General features: G+C 41.0%; 1 protein-coding gene across 3 annotated transcripts; it reads right to left on the bottom strand.

Annotated features, from left to right (window-relative positions):
- Nucleotides 1–348: 348 nt before the first annotated feature.
- ANKRD45 (ankyrin repeat domain 45) lies at nucleotides 349–18,765 on the bottom strand. 3 transcript variants are annotated; one of them, XM_054981453.1, is made up of 6 exons: nucleotides 18,733–18,765; nucleotides 14,065–14,389; nucleotides 12,628–12,795; nucleotides 4,718–4,812; nucleotides 2,050–2,188; nucleotides 349–942 (listed from the first exon to the last, which is right to left on the bottom strand). In XM_054981453.1, exons 2-6 carry the CDS (start codon nucleotides 14,372–14,374, stop codon nucleotides 917–919), a joined length of 738 nt encoding a protein of 245 aa, XP_054837428.1. In that variant the 5' UTR covers nucleotides 14,375–14,389; nucleotides 18,733–18,765; the 3' UTR covers nucleotides 349–916. The 3 variants fall into 3 exon arrangements, with proteins under 3 accessions (XP_054837428.1, XP_054837427.1, XP_054837429.1); XM_054981452.1 differs by lacking the exon at nucleotides 349–942 and having other exon boundaries at nucleotides 1,946–2,188; XM_054981454.1 differs by lacking the exon at nucleotides 349–942 and having other exon boundaries at nucleotides 2,098–2,356.

The raw sequence follows: 18,765 nt of genomic DNA, 5'->3' as shown, positions 1-18,765 counted from the left end.
GGGGATCCCCCCCCCCAAATAAGCTTTGCAGTGTAAATGGGCATAATGTGACCTGACAGACTCTGCTTCTGAAATCCTGGTTTATGCACAATTTGAATCCTAAGGAAAGGGATGCAAAGAAGAAAACTGATCTTGACAAACCCATAATTGCAAAATCTTCACCGCATGGAACATGGGAGTAAAAACATTTTAATTTTAAAGCAATTTAATTATCATAGCATATAGAGTTCTCCACTTGGGTGGAAGTCTCATTAATGTGACACTGCAGTCTGCTGTAGCTGAAAAAGGCTACTTTTTTCTCTAACCAGGACAAACACAATTCCCCAGATTAGTTGGATAACTTTCAAAAGGTAGCCTTCTACAGCCATAATGAAAAAGGGTCTTATGATACAACGGCTAACACGTATTGTGGCATAACTTCTTGTGAGTCAGAGCCCACTTCACTGAATGGATGAAGTGTTATATTTTGCTGAGTGGTGGTTGCATCCATGTGGCAACTATTTGCAGTTGTCATGGAAGGCCCACACAATCAGCTGAGCAGCTACTTCCCATCCTTGCTGCAGCTGTTGTGCAACTTCCCATTCCTTTCCAAGCAATCTGGACAAAAATTTACATGCATTATCCTAGTGGTAGCTTTTTTTTTAATCCAAAAGGTTTAGAAATTAAGCACGTTTGTCATGTCATGTAGATAATGTAAAGATTGCATGCTTTTAAGACGCTGGGCTCCATGCATAATAGATGAATACCTGTTTTTAAAATTGTTTCATTAAATATGTTGATTGATGTTATCTGCATATTAATTTTTTTTAAATACAAACTTGATTTAATATAGGTTGGGAATTATTAGTTTGCCCTCCCAATGTTAATAAACATGGATCAAAATTAGCAATTCTGCTGGTGTGTTTCCTTTTCTTCTTTAATCCTGGTCAGGAGACAGGCAAGCTAAAAGAAAGAAGGAGCAAAACTGTGTAGGTTTGGAGCAAAATGAATGATTCACGACAGAAGTATTCAAAAGAAGCAACTAGTTTGCTTTGTTGAGCTCCTATAGCATCTGTGAATGCTAAAACAAAACACTGGCACCTTCTGGAATCCAGTAAAACAAACGCAAGAAAATGTGAGCTGTATTCTGGAAAGAGTTCTGTTTTCCCTGTAGCTTGTGCCAATGCCTCCATAAAGCCTGCCCTGCAGTGTAGATGTTTGGGTACAAAATCATAATTTCAAACTGCCTTCTAGAGAACTTTACAGTCCCTCTCTTGACTTGTGTGTCAGGTTTGATTGGGGGAAACTTCAACTTGTTTTTAACGTGACCCTAATCTTTAAAACAGTGGGTGGGGGGCTCAAATTGACTCCCATGCACATGCAAGAGGAGCGTCTTGATTCCCTCCTTTCCATCTGGCATGCTTTCACAGCAGAGACGGGCCATGGGTGGAGGACTATTTGACTTGCATCTGGTTCCATGAGTCTGCTCAGGATCTGTCCATAACATCTAATAATTCCTGGGCAGATGAGTGGAGCTGACAGTGAGACAATCAGCATACCCAAGGCCCTTCTCTGCTAGTTAAACACCTGGGGGAGAGGGGGATGCTCTTCCTGCCTCCACACGTGCACAGGATCAGTTTGCACCTCTCCCCTCCACACACACAGTTTTAAAAGGTAAGCTTTGGGTCACATGTTAAAAGCAAGTTGAATCTGGTTTCCCCCAATCAAATTCATGTTTAGCCTTCATGTAAAGAGAGACGCTTATTAAGGGGTTCCTCAATGAGAAGATCAGTATTGGCTGACAAGCTTCCCTTAAAGAAGCTTCTCTGCCATTGCTGATCTTACCTTGTGATGTGCAACAACGAAGGATATTGACTATGCTCCAGAATTGCACTTTCCGTTGTTCACAGCAGGGTAATGGCGAAGCTAGCTTCTACAGTGTGCTGGGGTTTCACAGCAAATGCTCAAGCGTATTCTTAATAGACTTTACTACTAAGGGAAATGTTCACAGAAGGTAACACATCTGAAAGACATTGACGAAGCGGCTTCTTCCAAACAGGAAGTACTCACGCGGCGCAGCCATTTTGGTGAAGATGGGAAGCATGATGCCCTCTAGCTGCTGCTTTTGATCCAGGAAGTCTTGAACGGTGGGTTCCTTTGTATTTTCAAGCCAATCTGTCTTGGCCTGGCAGGCCTTGTGAGATATGCTCTGCACAGAGAGCGGAAGGGACAGAATGAGAGCTCGGTATACAATAAATTACTATGAGCTTCAAAGCCAGTCAGAGGGTAGGAAACAAAGGTGTGGGAAGGTCTGCACATTCCAGATTTTGCTGCAGTCTACCTTGTAATCACCGGGGCCCTCAAAACAGCTCACAACCTTACAAAGGAATAATAAAATAACAAGACGGTGTGTATCAATTTTTAAAAAAACATAGCTTGGAGAAAGTAAAGGTAAATATAGAAATGTGCCTTATACTGAGTTAGACCACTGGTCCATCTCACTTAGTATTTACTCTAACTGGTGGTGGTTCACCAGGGCCTCAGGTGAAAAAAGACATCCAACGTCTGCTAACTCCTTTTAGTTGGAGATGGTGGGGATTGAACCTGGGACCTTCAATATGCAAAACGTGCTCATCCACTAAGCTATGACCCCACCCCATTTAACAGAAGATATCCAAAACAGAACTATTCCATCAGCTCCCCAAAGGTTTAGTGGAACAAGGAGGTTTTCATAATCTTGTTTTTTAAATGTCCCTATAGCCCATATGATGTTCTAGGGCAGGGTTCCCCAAAATGGTGTTCACGGGTGCTGTGGTATCCACCATGTGCTTCAGAAAAGTAGGTGAAGCCATTGTGAAGGCAGATCTAGGATCCTCCAAACAGGACCCACAGATCATCTGTGAGGTAGTGGGAGCTAGGGAGCACCAGAGTAGTGGATCAGCCCTCTCCCTCCTTGGTCTTCAGTGTGTGTGTGTGTGCGCGCGCGCATGTTTATGTGTGCACCTAGCTTCACTTGTGGCTGCATCAAAATTCTAAAGGTACCCACTGGCTCAAAAAGGATGAGGACCCCTGTACTAGGGCCATATTGTTTGGGGTTCAAAACATCAAAACCAGTATCTTGAATTTTATCTGGAAACTCTTAACTAGTAACCTTCAATGCTAGAATAATATGCTTCCTGCAGATCATTTGCATTCAGGGATTAGATGAAGCTTCTGAACAGGAAAGAACAGCCCATGTACACCATATTGCAGTAATCACACCGGGAGGTTATAAATGTCAGATGACATCCCTTTGTGTGCTGCTGACATACGGAGTGTTAATTTAGCACCTAATATAGGACAATTTCTTCTCTGAGGCTTTAAAAATCTGCTTTTCTACCCTGGCCCGATGAAATGAACACTTAAGTTTTAATTTGCATTTAATAAGAAAATATAAAAGATATCTACCTTCCATTTGTGATTTTATGTACTTTAATTTTTCCTGCCCTTTCCCATCCTTTTTCTGAACTGAATAATCCTAATCTCTAATGTATCCTTTTGGTCCTCCTCCACACAGCAAATAGGATCCTAAATCTTTTTCCACTTGTGCAAGTGGCACTTCTGTTTGTGATTGCATCCTCTCACCGCAGCCTTCACATTGCACCCCATGCTGTTTCTGAAGAGTATCTCTTGTCCCCCAGCAGAGTTTTTTTGGGCTACTGGAGGACAGGGAAGGTAGGAAAGAACCATCCGTTCCTTTCATAGGAGTTAGGATCCAGCCTAATATGTTTATTGTATTTATTGATTTTAACTTCATATCTCTAACTCACAATCTTGGTCCAGAGACACGGGAACCCCAAGCTTACAAAAAACCAAAGTTTGTAAATTAAAAAAAAAAAACTTGGGAAGTTTAAAAATAAAAAAGTGCATCCAGAAAAAAAAGAACGAGGAGAGAAGAAGATCTGACAAGAGAGTCAGTAGATGGAGCAAATGCCAAATGGTGAAGCAAGGGGAGGTAAACAAGAACAATTTGGGAGGGTAGGTGATGGAGAGGGAAGAGTATGAGGTAGGTGAAAAGAAGTAGAGGAAGAGGAAGGAAAGCCAAGCAAGAACCAGCAGAAGAGATGAGATTTCTTCTTATAAGTCTTTGCTGGTCCCTCACTGATAAGTTAATATTTTATGTCCCTTTTTATTGTAAGCCGCTCTACACGTTCTGCTAACATCTTTTCAGCAAACAAATTTATGAAGCAAGCATTAACAGGACGGAAAACAAAAAAGAGGTAAGTAGCTCTAAACCATGGCTAGCCTTGAGTCATTTTGAAGTCCAAACTATGGTTTGGGTTTCTTAACCATGGGTACTGTAAATCATATTGCATAGTAAAGTTACCTAAATATATATAACATATTATGGTCCATTTATAATAATTGAGGAACCTGGATGGCTCTCGTTCTGCTAGTACAAGGGACGGCATTAATTAATGATCAGTCTGAGAAAGAGATCTCCTCCTCGGTATTCCTCCTAAATTAGTCTGCCTGCTGAAGAAAACTGAATTTTGAAAAGTCAAACTATGGCCACTGTGAAAAATTTCAGAATTTTCAATGACCCTGCAAAAATATTCCTGGAGATTATCCCACTCTTCTGATATGTCTGCATAAAAGCATGCCATTGAATACTAATACTTGTCACAATAATTGCCAAATTCATTTCTATATGCTGAAAGAAGAGTCTTTCATTGTTATCAATAATTCTGTACTATACCTTGTCCTCTTTATTAAGCTTTCCCTGAACCTTCTCGGGATCTGTAATCGTTGCCTGGATTTGAGCAATAAACATTCTTAAATTCTGTTTGGCTTCTGAAAATAAGAGCGAGAGAGACGTTAAAAAATCTAGAAAAGCGATTGTGGGAGTAATCCTAAACAGGTCTACACAGAAATAATTCTAATTTTATTCAGGGGGATTTACTCCTAGGAAAGTGTTCTTAGGAGTACATCCTGTAGGGCAATAAAACAAAGCTATAGCAGAAAGCAACAATGACGTCTACCTATTATGTATTTGCATTATTTAAACTACGCTTTTCTCGCTGTAACCCGAAGCAGATTACACAGTGTAGATGAATGTAATCAATGGCTGGAACAGTCAACAAACAATATAATAGGGCAAGAATTGCAGAAATTTGCAAACAAGAAATCCAATACAGATTTGAAAACAATACTAAAATGAAAACATAAGCAAACACACATGACATATTATGCAACACAAAACTATTCAGTAGGAATATACTAACAAAAGTGAATTGAATTACCAGTTAGCTTTTGTTCATATGTACACATTTTACAGGATGATTATAGAGCAGGGTGGGTAAATAATGATGTGGGGAGCTGGTTGTGTGTAGCACTGAATTTTAGCATCAGCCCATCAGCAACAGAAAATTTGGGGAAGCAGCTGCGTAAAATTCTGATAATCTGATTGAACAGTTCAGCAACCAGTTTCTCATCCTGTTACAGATGGTATTTGACCAAGGACAAAAGCCTAGAGTATCATTCTCTCAGGCTGGGCCCACAATGCCCCCACCTCTCAGCTCCCCACTGAGGGGCAGGCAGCCCTAGGAGGGGCAAGCTGGCCAGGAAGAGGAGACAGCAGCATGGTGTACAGGGAGCTGTCCCACTTGCTGCCATGGAAGAGGTGGGACTTGGCCTGGAGGCTGGCACCACTTGCAGTCTGGCCCACAGCGCCCCTGCCTCTCAACTCCCTGTCAAGGGGTGCCCCCAGGATTGCTGGGCTGGCCAGGCTGCCTCCTCACCACTGATCCCCAGCTACGCGGCCCCACTGCTGAGACACTTGGGCGCTGGGGCCTGCATGGCTTGGTATGATGACATCACTTCCGGAGGAGCTTCTTGCCTGAATTGTTAAAGATGTACTGTCTGGGTTATGCACTGCCCTCAAAAAGCCCCACCCACTTTCTAAAAACCCTTGGCAGGCAAATAATGGTTTTGGTCCTCAGTTTAGCTGATATTAATATGCTACTGAATGAGGATTTAAAAACTATTTTCTTGCAGATTCATAGCAGGATATGCCATTGAGTCTACCCTCCAAAGCAACTATTTTGCATCCCCACTGGGGAGAAAAGCAGAGTATAAATGAAGCGAATGAATTAATGAGTAAGTTGGAAGGTTATTTGGTGTTGCTTGTAAAGACAGCAGGGCCTTGCCCAGCTATTGACCAGAGCCCAAGGCTCCTACAGAACCACTGCATGGTGGTTCCTCCTCCTACAAGTGCATTCATTTACATGCTAACCACAGTAAAAAATGCTTGTCTGTTGCAGGTGATCTCATCTGACAAATGTAAAGAGGGTGTGGGATTCCCAGTTTTAGAAATGCTTTGTATTTTGCTCTGTCTGCTACATTATACTTCGCCTGATGAAAAAAATGTCTTGCAGTCCTTAATGACATCATAGAAGATTTCCTATAAAGATCTGGAGCTCCTTTATGACATCACACAATCCTCCTTCAGTGGGTGGGGCTGATGGCATTGCCCACATTCAAGTCTCACCAGCTCTCAAGCTGGGAGCTTGAGCATAATGGAAGGATTTATTTGATTGGAATACCTTCAATAATCAGAATGGACTTCAGACACCAGTGGCAGCAGTAACCTACCCAAGGAATACCAATGAATGGGAGATAGTTCTTGCTGAAGCCATCAAAACAATGTTTCTGCAAAGACCTCTGCAGGTTTTTCTCGTTTGGACTACCTTCTTGTTCCAATATGTTCTTACTTGTGAACGGCCAGCTTGGACAACAGTTGGTTGGGATACGACTCTGCAGGACGTGATGCAATTGTCTCAAGAACAATCTCATGGCTTTCACAACTCAGTGTGTCAAATGTGCCACGAATTTACCGGCATGGGGTGCCAACTTATTTTATATTCATGTTGTAAGGTGGCACTCTATATAACTGGGTTTTTAGGTTTCCTTTGTCTTTTATTATGGTGGATAAAAACAAAGAGAAAGGTAAGATGTGTAGCAGTAGTATAATGGAAAATAGTCTATTCTCTCTTTTTTAAAATTTTTTTATTGGATTAGATTATAATATCATTCAGCACATTCATTACCCCCTTGTAAGTCTATTTCTAACCCCCTCCCTTTCCTCCCCCCTTTTTAGTTGACTTCCAACAGTTTTCCAACCCTTAGTCTATTTTATTACTTAATTACTTAATATCTCATATACCCTGTTAAACACACACTTAATACTCTTTTCTCTAAGCTTATTAAATCTCTACTAAAAATATCTCTATATCTCTATGGTACAAGTTTCCCTTTAAATACCTCAGGTAAACCATATATTCTACCTAAAATAATGCTAGCATAATCATATATATTAGCAATCAAGATATTAAAAATATAACATTACATCCATTTTACTTTCCGATTATCTAAACTCTTTACTTTCCACAATCCTCCTGATTCTAATATTAACTTAAACTCTAATATTCTATTACACACCCATCTTTTACTTTTTCTTGTTCTGAACTTATTTTAAGTCTATAAAGTAACTGTTATACTCAAATATCTATTATATACTCTTTACTTAAGCTATATATTGTACATAATATCTAGCTAGCTTAATCTTATATACCTTATATATCCATAGTAAAACATCTATTATTTAATACTCTATAATTTTTACTTTTATCATAACCCCAATGGTAGCTTAGATTTCTATAATTATATTCCCCCTTTCCCGGTAAAGTCACTTCTCTCTTCTTCTTCTATTACATTTCAATAATTCTCGAACTGCCACAGTTCCCCTTTCACGTCCCATTTTTTTTCTAGATATTGTTTCAGTTTCTCCCAATCTGCATTAAATTGTCCTGGATCAAGATCTTTAAGTTTTCTTGCCATTTTGTCCATCTCAGCCATGTACAGCAATTTATAGATCCAATCTTCTGTAGTTGGTATTTCTTGTACTTTCCATTTCTGCGCATATAAAAGTCTTGCTGCTGTAATCATGTAAAATAACAATGTTCTATACTGCATTGGAACATCTTCCATTCCCAAGTTCAGTAGCAGCAATTCTGGGTTCTTATTTATTTGGGTTTGCAAAACCTCATTAATTACTTCGATTACATCTCCCCAGTATTGCTTCGCTACCTCACAAGTCCACCACATGTGGTATAATGATCCTTCATGTTTTTTACATTTCCAGCGTTTATTCAACATATTAATATTTCCTAGCGCAATTTTCTTTGGTGTCAAGTACCAACGATAAATCATTGTGTAGACATTCTCTTTAATACTTGTACATGTTGTAATCTTCAAAGTCGTTTTCCACAGGTATTCCCACGCCTCCATTGTTATTTCTTTGTGAAAATTTATAGCCCACTTCACCATCTGGACTTTTACTGTCTCATCCTCTGTAAACCATTTTAAAAGTACTTTATAAATCCTTGAAATTTCCTTTTTACCTTCTTGAAAAATTACATCTTCTAATTCTGAATTCTCCATTCTTATTCCTCCTTTCAAACAGTCCGAATTGTAAAGATCTCTGATCTGCCTATATTGAAACCATCCATAACATGGAGACAGCTCTTCTTCTGTTTTTATTCTCAATTTTGAAAATTCTACTCGAGTTATCTCCTTGTAGGTTAAACATTGCTGCTCATTATAAATAGTCTATACTCAATTAGTCCACTGCACCACACTTAACTTCCACTTCAAAACTCAAACTCCCATATATTAAGAATAATAAAAATAAAACCAGACGGTAGATTCAGAAAGGATCTGCTGCCTTCCTGATTCTGAGGAATGTGTCTGCTGCTGAGTGAATCAAGTTGTCAGCTGTGATGGGGAGAAAGAATTTATTTTTCAACTCACCCTGCAGCCTCAATGGCTGGAGCTTGACTGGGAGAACAAAACTCCATCAAAACAGGCATATGAATGTGAGATGGGGGCTCAGGATCAGGAAACCAGAATGGAGGCTAGAGCTGTTCTACCACGAGAATAAACCCTGAATAGTTAGGACAGTATGGGCATATCTACATTACAAACTTATGTTGTTGTTATTCTCTCCCAAAGAATCTTGGTAATTGTAGTTCCCTTTAACAGAAGCCTGACACAACAGGCTGGATTCTCCAAGTCTGCATTCTGCTGACAATAGAATGAGGGCAGTACTTTCTGTTGATTTCCCACTCTCTTGCTGTAGATGCTTTCTTTGCCTCTCATGCTGTTTCTGGGTCCCCTTTCATCCAAGAGCAGCATTTAGGGGAGGAGCTTAATATGCTAAAGTGGAAAGGAGGAGCCTGTTCTATCAGCAGAGCTCTATTGACAGTTCTTGGGATCCACTCGAAAGTATAAAGCAGTGAAAGCTTTTTCTCTTCTTATCTATGTGCTATCAAAAAGCTTCACCGATGTAATTACCACCCATTACGCTACTGTTAAAAAAAATGAGTACAGAACAGAAATTTTTCTTAATCTCTGTTGAATGTTATTCTTTTGAGCAAGGAGTTTATTCATTTTGCCTTTTTCTTCCCCTCCATCTGGTCAGGAAACGTTCCAGGCACCAGTACTTTCAGCCACTACTGAAACAACTACTGAACACAGCACAGAAAAGATGCTGTTCAGATTGGTGACTAACACCTCCAAGATGATGAAGTACCTAAAACAAGTTGCTCATCGTCGCAGGAAAGAAGCTAGATACAATAAATTAAGCAAAAAGAAAAAAGGCGAGGAAATGGACGACGAACTGCTCTTCTCTACTTGTTCCCACCAAAGCTCCTGGGGGGACAGTTTCATTCATGGCTTCTAAACGTGACAATAAGTGAAAAGACGTGTGTGTCTTATCATACTTACAATGATGCTGTTAAGCAAAACGACAGGAAGTTAGATGACAAAAGCCAGAACGTGTTTCTGTGAAGAATCTTATGAAGGATCAAGGTGAAAGGGGCATGAAAGAAAGGCTATGAAATTTTTTGTAAAGCCAACTCAAAGTTACTTGCATTTAAAATACCAATAATTAAAATATTGTATTTGGAGGACAATACTGTGATTATTCCATGTGCTTCAGCTGTAGTAAGCCACTTCTGTTATGCAGAAGTAGACCAAAGGAAGGAAGGAAGGAAAGAAGGAAGAATGTATCTGGATATATATATCTGGATGGATATATGGATAAGCAACTTCCTGCTATATAGATTTACTCAGAATTCCTGTTCAACAAAGGCCCCACTTTATCTTGCAACTGTCAATTCAATTAGTGATTTCCACTCTTTTAAAGGAAACAAATAATTTCTGCTAATTTAGCTTCTGCCACTGTAATTTGTTGTTTCAAGAGGCCCTGGCATTCTTGAATCAGCACTTAAGCAAAATGTTTCTGTTCTTGATAAGGCATGAGTTAATTATTGATCTTCTGCTTCTAAACAAATCAATCGCTCATTTTTTTTCATAACTGTAATTTCATAATTGTGCAGTGGCGAGCAAGAAAAAAAATGAGTAGTTGCTTTGGCTGCAAAGAAAAAAACCCAGTAATTAAAGCTTCCTCCTCTCCCAGAAGAACTGACTAATTAAGGGCCAATTTCGGAATGAGCTACGTGAGTGACCAGAAAAGAATTAAAAAGATGAGAAGCAGAAGCATCTTTAAAAGAAGGGGAAAGATGAAAAATGATAGTGCCCTGGGAAACTCAAATAATACTTCCTTTGTCCACAACGGACAGGTTGGCATTGCAACTTTTTAAAGTAAAAAAGTGCCCCTTATCAAGTCTAAAAAAAGATGGGAAAACAGCATGAAAAACACTAGAATACAACAGGATGAGCAACAACATTGTCTGGATTCTCTGTAAAAACAGAAAAATGGTGCCTGTTCCAGACTAAATGGCTATCAGGGAAGCAACCAAAATGCTATGGTGTGCACTAATCTACTAAGGCAGCATTTTCATGCGAGTAGAAGATAGAAAGGATTGTTCTTTTGCAGTGCTGCCCTGGTGTTGCCACTGTGCAGGAAGAATAATGGAAGGTTACAGAGTCTGAGAGAGACATGAACAAGTGATACCAAATGACTCAGGCAGTGATTGAGGAATTTGGTGGCTGTGAGCCAAGCTGGTGTTTACCAAGCTCCATGTTTACCAATGTTTATTAAGGCAGAGGTCCCACCAGCCTTGCAGTGCTCACTTTTAAATACGTGTTGCTTGAAAGTAATTTATTCTTAGTATAGTGTAATTGAACATTGATACAGAACCGGGGTGAGCAGCCTCAGTAATGATGTGCCGGAAAACAGAAGTGTGTGGGGAAGGTGTGGGGGAGATTGGTTGTACTTGGCCTGACACACTGGGAGCAACATAAGCTCCAGCAGCACTATCAGCACCTGGGTAGAGAACCAGCCCTGCAGGCTGAGCAAAATGGACCGGCGTGCCACTGTTGTGCACATGCGCTAGGGACTGTCTATCCATTTTGTTCTATGCACAGTGGGATGGGAGAGTAGGGGATCAATATTTTGTGTTTAAATATTACAAATATTTGTTAAATATTTAATAGTATTAAAAGATGCTTGGTGCTTGTGTGTCCATATTTTAAAAAATCCTTGCCCTTCCCCGCCGCAAACTTAGTCCTGTGATTTGCACCATGTGGGCCAAGAGTAATTTCTCAGTGAAGATATTTTTGTGTGTGCTTTCTTCACATTTCGTTGCATTTTTCAAGTCCTTGCAAAATTATTTGAGTTGTAAGCATGAACTTTAGAGATGGCTGTTAGAAATATCATGCAGTGCAACATGCATGCAGCTGTTGCAACATCTAGTTTCGATTCTATTCCTACTTACCCACCTACTGCTTGTTGCATTTCTTACTCTATTCAAATAATGGCCTGGATAAAGACTGTGAAGCCATTTATGCATAGGACTGTCAACTGACCAGGCTGCCAATTGGACTGCCAATTGATCAAAATATAAGGCTTGCCTACTTCTACACACCTGAATCTACAACAATCAACCTGTGAAGCTTTTCACAGCATGGATATCAGCATCATCACCAGCTCATCTCTGAGGATGAAATGGCCATTGAAGACGCAGAAGCACAGAACCAGTTTTAAAAAGTGGTAACTGCTACTCTCTATGACCAGTGCAACCTGCTGAATAAACCCTAATCCAAAATAGATCACCAGAGTAAAAGAGGCAAGAGGCCAAGCTCTTTAGACCTCTTTAGGAGTATTAATCATAGGGTCGTGGGCTCTGTTAGAACTGCCTAATATTTGGTAGAAATGATGATCATGATATTGAAGTGACACAAATCATAACAGAATGCAATGTCAGGCTCAGCATCTCCAGGCTTGTTATGAATCTTAGAAGAACTGGTCGCACTGGAACTCTGGCTGAGCTTTGCCCCTGATTCTGATGAGCAGCCTGGAGCTAGATTTGAAGGCTGAGCAGAGGACTGCTAGAAACAATGCAGTAAGATAATGGTATTAGTATCGCTACTGAACAGATAAGGAACTAAGGCCTGGCGAAACACTCACGTGCATGGACTGCAACCTCAAGCTCCTCGGATTCAAGGCCAGTATTAATTCATTACAACCTATCCAAAGGGATCTTCAGGCTTTTAAATATTTTACAGGTGTTTATTGACACCTGTTTAGGATTGAGTTTATCAGGAGTTAGGAATAAAAAAAACCCCAGGAGTTACAGATCTTACCTGCCCAGTCCAAGAATTCAACACACTCTGCCTGCTCATATCGGTAGGCAATATCTCTAGCCTTTTCACCTCGAAAGGTAGTTGCATATATGTCAGCTTCCAATTCTACAAGAGTTTTCAAAGTTTCCAGTTGGCCCCAGGCTGCAGCACAGTGGAGAAGAGTATAACCTGTGGGAATTAACCAAATCACTATATAAAGCTTTATGGCTTGCCTTGCCTATCTAACCAAGGTGGCTTACAAACATGACCGCAAGGTCAAGCAAGATTATTAAAATCAGAGAACCAAAATTACAATACAGAGCCACGGGCCCAACCACTGACCTAACTGGCAGCCAGAAGTCTGTGAAGGGCTGTAGAGGTCAAAACCAGCACTTTGGATTAAACATAGAAATACAGACAACCAATACAAAGTTGTTTACATACAAGCCATATGAACAAAACAATTATCCCCTGACAATTACCGAGCTGCCACAGTCTGAACCACTACAGTTTCCATGTTGTCTTCAAGAGTGAGCCACCCCACATAAAGCATGTCTAGCCACGGGACATGTAGCATGACTAGATTTGTTCAGCCCTGGCTAAAGATGTCTCATTGGAACAGAACAGTCTCACAGGCCATACAAAAGCCATCCACGCGATACCTTGAGGATTAAAAATGTCCAAAAGTGGATACAGACAGAAAGCACTACACAACAGGAAAGACTGAAAGAAGTAACAGTAGAGGAAATCGATGTTGGCATATGAATTGATACACAGATAAGTGGTTCTGCTTCTCCAGGTGATTTTCCTTTTTTCTGGTTTAATTAGTTCCTTCCTTCCTTTTTTCTTGTAGCCAGCTGGTCATCTCACATTCATGAATGAACTGCAAATCATCAGTCAGGTAGGAGGGCACTTAAGCACTGCTTTTAATTTTGTATCCAGACAATGTCATTGCTGATTTTTTAAAATGTTATTCTTCACAACTGTAATTGTGCAATTACCAAATAATGATTTCAAAAATACATTTTAAAATGATCTACTGTTTTGGCTGCCTAGAGGCTGAAAAACTGTAAATAACCTCTCCAACCCTCACAAAAGAATTCAACATTTACAATTAATTCATGAATGTAAGAAAACTGGCTGGAAGGAAGAAAAACATGAAGTTAAGTAATTAGTAAACTAGGAAGGAGAAGTGGAAAATCTGAATAGATAGTAGCCTTGAGAAACCACAGCAACACTTTGACTATCCTTAATGGACAGCCTGATGCTGCAATTGCTTCAAATTTTAAAAAAAAAATCCCCACAAATCACATTGCAAAAAAAACCGTAAGACCGGTATACAAAAACACAGCATTCTCCGGGAAAGATTAATCTAGTGAAGATTTCACAATATCTTTGGAAGGACCAACAGAAAACCTGTGGCCAACAACCCTGCTGCAAAGTGTAGTAGTTACATACCTCTGGCTGTCTTATCCTTTAAGTCCACTCCATATTTTGCCAGTGTCCGGATAACGTCGCTCTTCCCAGCCATGCAAGTTGCATACAGCAGATCTCTCCCTACAATATCCTTTTCTGTCAGGAGCTCAGTGGCCTTTTCACGATCAGGATCCTCTGGGTCATCAAAAATCTGCTGTACTCTTTCTGTGTCCCCAGTCAGAGCAGCCCTCAGGAGAGGGTTGAAAGTAGCTTGTTCCTCTTGAGGCCCGAAATCCTCTTGCAAACTTGCTTCCATTGAGGCCGCTGACTCTTTCTCTTCTACCAGTTCCATTTCTTCTGAACTGATCTAAGAAGATGGAAGTAACATGGAGTGATCCTGAGGTCCCTGGATGTCCTCTCCTTTCTGCTGAGAGATGCTGGGGGCAAGAGAGGAGAATGAAACCCACCCATGCCCCGAAGACTGCTCTGTTCCCCAAACCAGCATCCAGGGCTTTTTTTCAGGGGGAACGCAGGGGAACGGAGTTACGGAACCTCTTGAAAATGGTCACATGGCTGGTGGCCCCGCCCCCTGATCTCCAGACAGAGGGGAGTTGAGGGCAATCTCAACTCCCCTCTGTCTGGAGATCAGAGGGTGGGGCCACCAGCCATGTGACCATTTTCTCCAAGGGCAACCCACTGAGTTCCACCACCTTTTTCCCCAGAAAAAAAGCCCTGCCAGCATCTATTCAGATCCCACTTCCTAACTTTGCCCATTCTAACCATACATTTTCCAACTACATTTGTGGTGGAAAGATGCAGCCTGATCCAACTTGTTTGCCATTAGGTTTTCATGCAACTGAGAGTAAGCAGAGAATTGGACATTCTGCCTAGGAAAAGTGCTGTCTTAATGGAATTACTACAGTCAGCACTTTCCTTTGATAGCACTACTGGAGTAGCAATTGCTTCACTAACAGTGACATCCTAAGCAGAATTACTTCAATCTAAGCCCTTTGAAATCAATGGGCTCAGACTGGAGTAACTCTGTTTAGGATTTCACTGAAAAAGGATTTGGAAAAAGCCAAAGAATAAAAGGTAAGTCCCAGTGATTCAAGACTGATTGTATGAGAGTTGATCAACGGAGAACATAATAAAGTCATTTGCATTCTCCAATGCCTATATAAAGCTCCAACGCGCAACTTTTCTGGCATGGTAATTTACTTTCCTTCCAATTTGGTTCAAAGATACCTTCTTTTCATGAGAAAACATCCAGATTATGAACAACAGCTTTAAGTTTGTAGTATGGGTATATCATAAAAGGATTAAGAAGGAAAACAACAGTACCCCAAGAAGTGTTGGTTTGGAAGGAATATACTGGATCATCTAAACCAGCCATTCTAACTGAAGAGTATCTAAAATATTGAAGTTTGCCAGATCCTTGTCCAGAGATGGGACCTGTACTTTTAAATGTGCTGAGGCACCAATAGTGCAGGTGCCCTCCTTCTAAGTCCTTCTTGTCTACTCTTATGACCAGGTAATTATTGTGATTTAAAGGAAGTGGAAGAAGAAAATGGAAGGGAAGGCCAACTGAAACCTGTCTCAGTGCCCTCACAGGCATTTATATACCTGCAACAGCCTGTCCAACTTTTGCCTGAAAATCTCCACGGACTGGAAGGAGATCCCACAGCCGCTATAAGAATGAAGTGCTTTCCATGGTCATAGATCCTGCATCTGACAAAGAGAGCTGTGTGGCTCTTGAAAGCTTATGCTACAATAAAGTTGGTTAGTCTTAAAGGTGCTACTGGACTCTTTTAAGAATGACGTTCCTGATCATGGCAAACAAGAAAGACATGGCAAAGGAGGCATGTTATTGTGCAGACGCTTGCCCCAAGGACTGAAAAAATAGGCAGCATCTATTAGTAACTGGGCAATTTGTAATTTTTGTGAACACGTTCTGTGTTGGAAACTCTGTCCAGTTGCTCAAAAACTTTACTGTAAATTAAGTTGGCCCATGTTTTTCAATAACCCAATTGAGTTTAAATTAGGGTTCAAAAACATATGTTCAAAGGAAAAAGCGCTTTTGTGGGACGCAAAGAATAACAGCAAATCTGCTTTCTAAAATATCTCCAAAAGTTGAATAAAGGATTTTATTTTGTCCAAACGTATTTTGTTATCCTTCCTCTGAAAAGTGAAACTGCTGTGTAAGATAACAGGGTTATAATGAGTATCAGACATTTGTTAACGGTTTTGTACCTTTGAACTGACTGATGGAAAAATTTATGTTAAAGGATTAACACCAATTTAGGGATGGATTAGGGTTGCCATCTCCAAGTTGGGAAATTCCTGGAGATTTGGGGGGTGAAACCTGGAGATGGCAGGGTTTGGAGAGGGAAAGGACCTCAGCATGGTATAATCCCATACAGTCCACCCTCCAAAGCAGCCATTTTCTCCAGGTGAACAGATCTCTGTGGCCTGGAGATCAGTTGTAATTCCGGGGAAAACTCCAGCCATCACCTGGAGGCTGGCAACCCTAGGATGGATTGATTTCCTGCATGGAGGAAAAGGGTTGCACCTCCTTTTGCCTACACTCTGGCCCTGATCCAGATTGACAGTGCCATCCTAAACAGCGTTACTTACACTTTTCTAAACCCACTGACTACAATAGACTTAGAAGGATGTAACTGTGCTTAGGATATCATGGTCAGTCTCAGAAGTGGCTTCTAGGTTCATTTTTAAAATAACTGAAAGATTTAAAAACATCTGTGTGTTTAGTAGGAATCTGCATCATCATGATTTCAAATGGTTTTGAATTGGGCTTTATCCTGATTTTATTATAGTTACTAGTGGGTTTTAGTTTGTAATATACCTTTGATCCCTTGGGGGAGAAAGCTGGAGTAGAAGCAAATAAATACATACTTTAAATGTGTGATTGGATATCTAGGATTAGCTAAATAAATAAATCCTGGCAGCAAAAAGAGTTGCCAAGTGTGCAGCCTAGAAGATGAAGGATGGAGCCTGGTTAGGGCAGCCACGTATCCTCTTTTTTAAAGGACTGTCCTCTGATTTGTCCGAGTTCTGCTTCTGTCCAGTACTATCAGCCCGAGTGGCTAATAGTATAATCATAAAAAAATATTCCAGGGAGTAATTCCCATTGAATAGACTTCAGTAGGATTCTGAGCAGACCTGCTTGGGATAGCCTGTTGATTCCTGTGCAGACACAGGCGACTCAAAGCAACCTGCAGTTTGAAGAAGGGCTGCTAAAGCTTACTTGGCTTTGGGGCCAATTCAAGAGAATGAGCCATAAGAAAGGAGAGCTGGAGGTATCTTGAAAAGTCCCCCACCAATAGCCAGTGGATGGATAGCAGGGTGAGGTACTTCTATTAAAATTGTAGCTTAAATTTGCATGAACGAATGCATGTTAGCATATGAAAACTGTTCTCTTCTTTTAGTTATCCTAGACCTGGTTAGGCTCCTACAGAAAACTTGAATGCAACTCTCCTTCCTGACCTACAAGGAAAACGATGTGAGTTGTAAACTAGGAAAGTGCACATTTATTTATCAAGTATATTTTTACCCTGCCCTTCTTCCAAGGAACTCAGGGCAGGTTCCCATCACAACAGCTCTATGAAGTAGTTCACCCAGTGAATCATGTACTTGGGTTCTAGAGCAACCTCACACTCACTGAGCCCCCTCTCACACCCACGGCCTGGGTGCATATGCCTGTGTGTATGGGCAGCCCTGACCCCTGACACAGTTTTGTCTCTTCAGCTACTCTCACTTCGTGAGAATGAGGTCTAAACAGCTGCCTTATCTCCTTCCTTTGAAGCTCCCAGAAGCGACCCTGCACTGTCTGAAATGTTACAGTTTAATCTTATGTCTTTTGTCCTGTCTTGGCTGATGTATAAACTCTAGCAGAAATTCCCAAACCATTTCCTGTGCAAACTTGTGGTCTAGGTGGGAGGGGGGAAATGATTGGGTACTTAGAGATGTACTTTCTTCAAGTTTCTATTCCTGTCAATGGAGCATGTACTGCTTAGATGCTTTCTTGCTTCTGAGTAATTCTATGGACACATATGGAAATAACTGGATTTCTGAATAAAACCATTTAACCAAGAGCTTGGACTTCTTGTGGCAATGGTACAGAGATCTGTCTACCATATACTGTTACCCATAGCCTGACAGTTAGGTTGCCAACTTCAGGTTTGGAGATACCTGGAGATGGAGGGTGGGTTGCCTGGAGATTATAGGGTTGCCAATCTCCAGATAACGTCTGGAGAGTTCCCAGAATTAAAACTGATCTCCAGCCAAAAGAGATCAGTTCTCTTGGAGGAAATGGCTGCCTCGGAAGGTGAATTCTATGGCATTATACCCAACTGAGGTCCCTCCCCTCCCCTCCTCACCCCCCCCCCCCCAATCTTCAGGAATTTTCCTACCCGGAGCTGAAAACTCTTTAAGTTCGGTGAAAGGGTAAAATTCCTCAGTAGTGTAAAATGCCATAGAGTCCACCTCCAAAGCAGCCATTTTCTTCAGGGCAACTAGTTGGCGGGAGATCAGTTGTAATTCCGGGAGACCTCAAGGCCCCATCTGGAGGTTGGCAAGCCTAACCACCTAGTTCAAAACAACCACAGTCGTAATATTGGCCGAGGATGCCCTACAGCAGGCTTTCAAATGTCCCTTCCCCACCCTCCCTCCGAGCCTCCTTAGGTCCCTCACCGCTCGCTTCCAGCTGCAGAGCCGCAGGCCACG

This window comes from Eublepharis macularius, chromosome 5 (genome assembly GCF_028583425.1).
Source record: "Eublepharis macularius isolate TG4126 chromosome 5, MPM_Emac_v1.0, whole genome shotgun sequence".
Taxonomy (NCBI): Eukaryota; Metazoa; Chordata; class Lepidosauria; order Squamata; family Eublepharidae; genus Eublepharis; species Eublepharis macularius.
The sequence above is the reverse complement of the archived record's forward strand: the minus strand, read 5'-3'. Positions and strand labels throughout refer to the sequence as shown.

Coding starts and splice junctions, on each gene's coding strand:
- ANKRD45 (XM_054981452.1), bottom strand. CDS start 14,374: ATGGAACTGGTAGAAGAGAAAGAGTCAGCGGCCTCAATGGAAGCAAGT. Junction 12,796..14,064: donor AAAGGATAAGACAGCCAGAG/GTATGTAACTAC, acceptor TAATTCCCACAG/GTTATACTCTTCTCCACTGT. Junction 2,189..4,717: donor AGCTTAATAAAGAGGACAAG/GTATAGTACAGA, acceptor CTCTCTGTGCAG/AGCATATCTCACAAGGCCTG.